General features: G+C 40.4%; 1 protein-coding gene across 1 annotated transcript; it reads right to left on the minus strand.

Annotated features, from left to right (window-relative positions):
• Positions 1-3,244: 3,244 nt before the first annotated feature.
• LLPH (LLP homolog, long-term synaptic facilitation factor) lies at positions 3,245-7,670 on the minus strand. Its single transcript, XM_006130195.4, has 3 exons — positions 7,511-7,670; positions 6,984-7,175; positions 3,245-5,625 (listed from the first exon to the last, which is right to left on the minus strand). The coding sequence occupies exons 2-3, from the start codon at positions 7,162-7,164 to the stop codon at positions 5,462-5,464; spliced, it is 345 nt and encodes a 114-aa protein (XP_006130257.2). The 5' UTR covers positions 7,165-7,175; positions 7,511-7,670; the 3' UTR covers positions 3,245-5,461.
• Between the last annotated feature and the right edge of the window lie 517 nt (positions 7,671-8,187).

Genomic DNA, 8,187 nt, shown 5'->3' on the forward strand with positions numbered 1-8,187 from the left:
CTGACGTTCTAATGTAAGAATTCAGTGCTTCTTGCGCAAATACTTTGACGCTCCCGCTCAGGAATAAGCCCTCTTGCGCAAGTATACTTGCGCAAGGCCAGTATGGACAGGCACCTTAATTTTTTGCGCAAGAAAGCCTGATGGCTAAAATGGCCATCGGAGCTTTCTTGTGCAAAAGCGCGTCTATACTGGGCACAGATGGTTTTGCGCAAAAGCATCCGTGCCAATCTAGATGCTCTTTTGCGGAAATACTTTTAACGGAAAAACTTTTCCGTTAAAAATATTTCCGCAAAATCATGCCAGTCTAGACACAGCCCCTTAGTTACAAATAGACGAATCTTCATCTCGGGGGAATTTTGCAGTTGTTGCATTTGAGGCAAAGTAAAATTGCATATTTCCCCCAAACTATAATTTAGAGTTAAGATTGTGAGATACTTTCCATTATAAATCCCGTTTTGAATGTCTCACACACATGCACAAAAGGTGATCTGACAAAATGTTTGTGTGCCATGATGGTTTGAAAAGTCAGAGGTTGTAACATTTTTCCATGTCAAATCTCAAAAGAGGTTTGGATTAGACATGTCAACTTTGTTTTACTTAGGAGGTCTCCTAAAAGGTACCTTTAAACATTTTCAGAAAGGGGTGTTGTTTATATTTCTTTCTTAGGGAACATCTACACTATGCAGAACAACACCGCCATGGTTAATCTTCCAGGGCTCAGCTTAGTGGGTCTAGTAAAGACCCGCTAAATTGAATTCAAAGGGTGCCCCTGTTGGCACTAGTACTCCTGCTCCTTTCGAGGAGTAAGGGAAGCTGAACAACACACTTGCTAATGTCAACCTCCTGCTGTGCAGACAGCACAGAAATGTGATTTAAGATAATCAATTAATTACATTTAATTACATAGCTAGTGTTGCATATCCTAATTTGACCTCCCGCTGTAGTGTAGACCAGGCCTTATTAACTTCTAATGAATCCACCTCCAACTAAATTACTGGAAGTAAAATCAATACTTGGCCACAAGGGTTATGGGTCAGATATACATGCCTAAACACTTAAGGCTACGTCTAGACTGGCATGATTTTCCGAAAATGCTTTCCATTAAAAGCATTTTCGGAAAAAGCACGTCTAGATTGGCAGGATGCTTTTCCGCAAAAGCACTTTTTGTGGAAAAGCGTCCGTGGCCAAGCTAGACGTGGTTTTCTGCAAAAAAGCCCCGATCGCCATTTTCACGATCAGGGCTTTTCTGCGGAAAACAGTTCTGTGCTGTTTACACTGACCCTCTTGAGCAAATGATTTGCACAAGAAGGCTTTTGCCCGATGGGAGCAGCACAGTATTTCTGCAAAAACACTGACGATCTTACATGAGATCGGCAGTGTTCTTGCGGAAATTCAAACGGCCAGTGTAGACAGCTGGCAAGTTTTTCTGCAAAATCAAATGATTTTGCGGAAAAACTTGCCAGTCTAGACACAGTCTTAGTGAGAATTTACCAAAGTAATTCAGGCACTTAAATCCATGTAATCTCACTAAGACACCTAACTTGGATAAGTGCTCTTGAGAAACCCACTGCATGCCTGGGTACATCTACACAGCAACACAATTTTAAAATAATGCAATTTATTTTGAAATAACTTAGTCCACATCTACAAGACGGCAGTTATTTTGAAAAGTCAAAATACTATTATGTTAGAGGACTTCTCTTACTCCTATAACCCTCATTGTACAAGGAGTAAGGGAAGCCAGAGGAAGAATGCTCTATTTCAAAATAAGTGCTGTTAAGATGCTCCCAATTTCAATTTTGAAATAAGCTACACAATTGATGTAGCTCAGTTTGCATACTTATTTTGAGTTAAGCCCTGATGTGTAGACCCACCCCTTATCTGCATCTTTAGATACCTAAATACTTTCTAAAATCTGGCCGTAAACCCTTTGCCCTTCCCCTAGCCTTACAATAGTGAGAGTGAGAGACTGTCACTATTTTCAATCCAGAGATTATACTTTTTTTCTTTTTTAGAGCAATACAATATTTACCATTCAATACATCATTCAGTAATGAGGTGCTTAAGAACATTAGAGATGGAAAGATTTATTAGGCAGCCCATTTATTCACTACCTTTCCCCAGACAAGAAATAATTGATACTTAAATGCAAAAGTGAATTAAAAATAAAATTTCAAAATTTCCCATCTGCTGGAACAAAGACATAAATTCAGTTCATTATTACCTAACATATTTCCCTACTTTTTTCTGGTTCCCTGAAATTGTTAATACTGCACATATTATGCTGCAGTATAATGGTTACAGTAGCAGGAAATGTCAGGATAACTAATGCCCGGGGATTTCAGATACGTTTTTTAAAAATTCTACTTTATCCTTTTCTTGTGCTGTTATACAATAGAAACTACATCCTAACAACTTCAAAACTCACATGTTCAAAATTATGGAAAAATAAATTGGATAAAAAAGCAATCATAAACTACCACTTGGTTGATGTGAGAGAGCCTCACTACACTTGTCAATTACAATGAAAGTATTTTTTTCCAATCAGACCATCTACCTATCAAAATGTTCGTCAATCCTTTCTGGAACAGAGATATTTAAGATAAACCCTGCTTTCTATTGTACATTCTCCTAAACAGCCCTTCATGCTTAAGAAGAGTTTCCTATAAACAGTAACAAAATTAACTTATCGTTCTTCAAAACTCCTCTTTCCCAGGCTTACAAAAAGCCTAATAACCATCTGGCTGTTCTTGTACAGACATTGCCTAACATACTGGCCAACACTATTTAAATCATTTCTTGTAGCCTATTGTCTTGTCTTAACACTTAGCTTGTAAGCTTGTATAGCTTGTTGTGTTTGTACAGTGTGGGGGATCATAACCAGGAACAATAAAATTATAACAGATACAAGAACTGAGTTTTTTCCATCAACTTACAGAGTATAACATTATAAATCTTCAGGGGGTAGCCAAGTTAGTCTGTACCAGATAAACTTAAAAAACAATAGCCTGGTATTACTTTAAAGACTAACAAAACATGTAGATGGTATCATGAGCTTTCGTGGGCACAGCCCACTTCTTCAGATGACCAGAGTGTTGGATGTGCAGAACTAAAATAAATGGGGGGGGGGGGAGCGGGGGGGAAGAGAAAAGGAAAAAATGGGGGGGTAGTGAAACAACAGTCAGTAGGTATAAAAATATCAAGGGGGAAGCCGAGCTGGAATGTAATAGGAAAAAACAAAGTCTATAAGCAAACCTTCACTTTATTGCAATTAGACTTCTCACACCTTCGCCATACAAACAACTGTTCAAGAAAGCATAGGGGGTGTGGACTGTATATTCAAAATAAAGTTATATGGCATCAGACCCATCCCAATTCATTGTTGATGCTCCTCAGAATAAGACAATTTTCCTGAGACAGCATTCAATCTTGGAAAAATGCTCAGTGCTCCAGCTCATGCCTACCTGTAGTGATATCAATAAAGGCTGAAGTAGAACATGGGGAAGAGATTAAATCGAGAGTGCCAGGGCATACCTGGATCACGTGTCTATACAACCTGGAACAGTTGGCAATCACTGATTCCTCTCCCTCAAGACCGGCATACTGGAGCTTGAAATTACCCTGATTTTATCATCTCTTTTCTTTTTTCGTGGAAGAGCATAAAAAAAAGGCAAAGCTTTGAGCCCCCTCTGCTGGTCCTAAAAACAGCCATATTCTGTCTTTAGTTACAGCTGAGAAACCCTTAAACCTTCGTGGGGGTGAACACATACAAGACAGAATGTGGGCCATTGAATGAATATTGAAGAAATACAAACTGGTTGTCATTTTTAAAATCTCAGTAAATTGTGTGTATTTTTTTTAAAGACGGGATATTCTCTTTATTAGCTAACTTAAAGATAATTCAAATGTAAAAGGCTTTTCACATTTGATATTGAAATACATGTGGCATTTTCTGTTTTGCAGTATGACAGCTGTAATGAAATACGTAGATGAATACATTTTCAAAGTACAAATGCCAATATATATTAACTGTACAATACTTGGTAATCTTATAACAATTTACTTAAGTAACCAGAACAAGTCTGAAATCTCATTATAGGAAACAGACCCAAATATAATGTTCAAATAGACATTCACCTTCTGCCTCCTAATAACATCTATGCATTTAGTGTTCTATATTGCAGGTACATTCTCACTTGATTTTATGTGAGCAATGAAAAAAAATAGATTACTCCTTCCAAAATTAATGAATTAAAAAAATAGTCTTAAAAACCTAAAACATTTTAATTTTATGACTATACCCAAAATGTCCAACATTTATTTGTTTTTAGCATACTGTACTACTCTAAGTGGATATCTTTATTTTTAAAAGCATGAATCTTATTTCCTTTGTATTGCAAGATTACCATGTAATTACATATACCAATGCATAACCATTGGGTAATCAAAATACTTAGGTCTCAGTCTAGCAATATACTTTACACAAATGTGGATCTGTGGGCAAAAGATCCTTCAGTGGGCATCATATTGTATGAGTGGGATCCTAATTATATCCATTTTTGAAGCAAGAGCTTTTTTTTTTTTAATATAAAAGGTAAAGAATAACACTCAAAATTGTCATTATATATTACTGTGAATTAATAACTGAAATGTTATACTGTAATTAATATGTAGCTGGATGAAAACAACTTTTGCTCTGTCATCACACAACACTTGGCTCTTGTGTCTACTCTGTGAAGTATGATACAGGAACACCAAATTAAGGGTATCTACTTTTTTTTTCTTTTTCTTAAGTCACATGTATTGCCAATGTGTTTATTTACCTATATTACAACTGTTCAGGAAAATGTGCCTTTGAAATCTCTCAGATGGACAATGAAAATCCATTAACTCTATTTTGTCTCAGAGCTGTAATGAATTGCAAATACTGTAATGCCGTTCCTTAATAACCATTTCTATTGGAATTTTTTTTTTAAATGACCAGCAACATTTTTATTGGTGTTGGGCTTTAGATGATTTAATGTATAGTCTTTTTTTAAGCGAATTTCAGTTTATAGTTTTCTATTAAAAGCCACATAATATGCTTTCATAATTTAATATTTCAATATTAAAACAACTTCAGTAAAATTACAGGAAAAATTAAACATGTTTTCCTTTGTACATAAGTGATTCCATGTTTCTCCAGTTGTTTCTATGTTCAAGGCCAACACAGCAAGAAGTCAGAATAATATTTTAAAAATGCATAACTACAAATACTGGTCACAAGCAGGTGAAACTATTTTCTTTTAAAATTAAATAGATATCAAATTAATGTCTCTTATCAATTTCTGATCTAACAGTCTCCAGACTTACTGATAATTTACACTTAGTAGCTGGGACCCAACCTGATCAAATACTCTTAATCTTTGGTAGTCTCCATTGTCTATATAATCTTTTTTCCAACATTCAAATTTCTTCATAGCTACCATGCTAATCCTTTGGCCATCTTGGGTTTGTTTTTCCCTTTAACCCGTTTTGCCTTAAGTTTCTTCCTCTGTCTGGGATTCATCCATACTGGGTATTGTCCATTTTGGTCTAAAAGATTCTTTTTGTTTCTTTTAACCTGTGTCTCCATCTTAACTTCATCTGAAAAAAGAAGAGCATTTACAAAAAAAAAATCAACATTTGAATCAGCTTCTCATAGAATGCAGATTGAACCTCTCTAGTCTGGCAAAATCCATGGCCTGGCATGAGTTCAGTTAGTAGGATAACCATTCCTCATGGGTTTGGCCAAGTTTCCCCACAGTCCCATAAAGTCTGTTTATAGCCACCAGTCCTAGCTCTCAGTGTGCTGTGCTGTTATTTAGCCCTACATATCTTCTAAGCCAGTAAGCAGTGGAAATGTTGGTAATGCTGCTAGACAATACTGACTTCCCATGGCTCAACACCTATCAGATCATGAGAGTGCTCGACTAGAGATGTTCAACCTGTACTTAGAAACACTAGATTTACAAACAGTAACCAAAATAATAATCCTTTTTCACACATCCCACAAAGTTTTAGTTTCTATATTAATATTATCTGCAGTTTCCATAAGAGATGTTTTGTTCTCCCCCAAAAATGAAAATAGGATGATCCCTTCCAAATAATGCTGTTTGCCATGGCAAAAGAATCTGTAGTGTTCACTGTGGACAGATGCTCTTCCCCAAGCCAAGTATCAGTTGCTGAGAGCAGCAACTAGTTCCTGGACAGGGGAGAGAATGTGCAAACCCAGTGAATTTAGGAGCAGAACCTAGTAAATGAACACTTTTGTTAGAATAAAAAAATATGAATGAATATTAAAGTTCAGAGCTATGACGACGGGTGCTGTCTTTTCTCTAATTTTGATGGGTGAAATAAAGGGCCACTGGAACCAACTAGAGTGAAAATCAAGTTTATTTGGGTTTTTTTAAAGTGGGGTTACCATATTTGAACTTTCAAAAAAGAGGACACCCCTGAGCAGGCATGTATCTATATCAGCATCTACCATATCACTGTTGTATTATTTGCTATATATGTGTGAGCTGGTAGATACTGATACAGATGAACTTTCAAAAAAGAGGACACCCCTGAGAGGGAGTGTATCTGTATCAGTATCTACCAGCTCACACATATATAGCAAATAATATAACAGTGAGTTTGTAGATGCTGATATAGATACGTGCCTGCTCAGGGGTGTCCTCTTTTTTGAAATTTCAAATATGGTAACCCTATTTTAAGGAAATTCCCCGTGCTACTCAATTCCAGGCTTGAAACCCAGAAAAGCGGTGAAGGGGGAAGATCACAAGAGAAGAAGTGGTTTCAAAGGAGTCCACAAAATAAAGAGAGAAGGGAGGGTGGCACACAGGGAGTCTGTGGAAGGGCTGGAGGGGGGTACCAGCCAGGAACCCTGTACATTTCAGCCCCTGGAGTGTATTTTCCTCCAGAGCACCTAAATAACACTGCACCATTAAAATCAAACTCACCCCCTTGATCCGGGGCGCTCTCGGGGGTAACCACTGTCGCTATTTCTTTAACCTCCGCCATCACCACGTCGGCGTTTGCTTTCAGGATGCTCTTCAAGCGGCTGAGCTCCTTGGGCGCGTTCGTCTGCCTCTTCTCGGCTCGCATCTTCCTCTTCCATTTGCTCCTCAAGCTTTTCGCCATGGCTCGGCTCGCTGCGAGAGGGGGCCAGAAACCCAACCACTGACCTTCCGGAACCGGCCACCGCACAGGTAGCCCGCCCGGCCTGCGGGGCGCCGCGGGGAGAGGCGGGCGGGCGGGCGCCAGGTTGCCCCACTCCCCCGCTGGCCACGGCCGGAGCTGACCCCGCCCAGCCGAACCTCTCCGGGCAGGAGCGTGGCCCGCGCGGGGGCGGACGAGGCCAGAACCGCCCCGCCGCGCTCAGTGGGGCCATTCACACCCTTCCCGCCCGCCCCCCACCCACGGTCCCGGCCGAGCACGCGGCGACAGGTGGCCAGCGGGAGCCGCGCGCGCTCCATAATCCACTCACCCCGAGAGTTGCGCAGAGCTGGCTCCTCCACGCGCCCGACTTTCAGTTGCAACACTGCTTGTCTTCCGGTGCTTCTGCGCACGCGCAGACCTCCGGGTCCGGCCAGTAGCGCTGGAACCCGTAGAGACGCGTGCAGAGGGCGGAGCCTGGCAGCCCCAGCCACCCTGAGTTAACCAGTTCAGGGCAAGACGGAACTGCGGCGGGGAAAGCTGCAGCAAACGCCTCTCCTGCGAAAAGAAGTGCGCGCGCAACATTCTGCCCCTAGGGAACAATGGGCCCCAGGCTGGGCTATTGAGCCCTCCACAGGCTCAGGCTCCCAGGGAGCTGCTGGGCAGCCACTGCAGCCTTGCATCCAGATCTCGGCTGGCCTTGGGTCTTCAGAGGGGTAGCCAAGTTAGTCTGTAACTGAAAAAAACTTAAAAAACCCAATAGTCTAGCAGCACCTTAGAGACTAACAAAACATGTAGTTGGTGTCATGAGCTTTCCTGGGCTAGACTATTAGTTGTTTTTTAAGTTTTTCATGCTACCCCTGGTTCTGCAGAGGCCAAGTTAGGCACAGGGTTACCTGACTGCAAGGCACTGACTAGAAACTTTGCCCAGGAACAGCACAGAGCACGACCCAAGCTACTGCCTTAGAAACTAATTTGAAAAATATGTAGTAAAAAGCCCAACATCAG

The sequence above is a fragment of the Pelodiscus sinensis genome, chromosome 1, assembly GCF_049634645.1.
Source record: "Pelodiscus sinensis isolate JC-2024 chromosome 1, ASM4963464v1, whole genome shotgun sequence".
NCBI classification, from domain to species: Eukaryota; Metazoa; Chordata; order Testudines; family Trionychidae; genus Pelodiscus; species Pelodiscus sinensis.

Coding starts and splice junctions, on each gene's coding strand:
- LLPH (XM_006130195.4), bottom strand. CDS start 7,164: ATGGCGAAAAGCTTGAGGAGCAAATGGAAGAGGAAGATGCGAGCCGAG. Junction 5,626..6,983: donor GAGCGCCCCGGATCAAGGGG/GTGAGTTTGATT, acceptor TTCTTTTTTCAG/ATGAAGTTAAGATGGAGACA.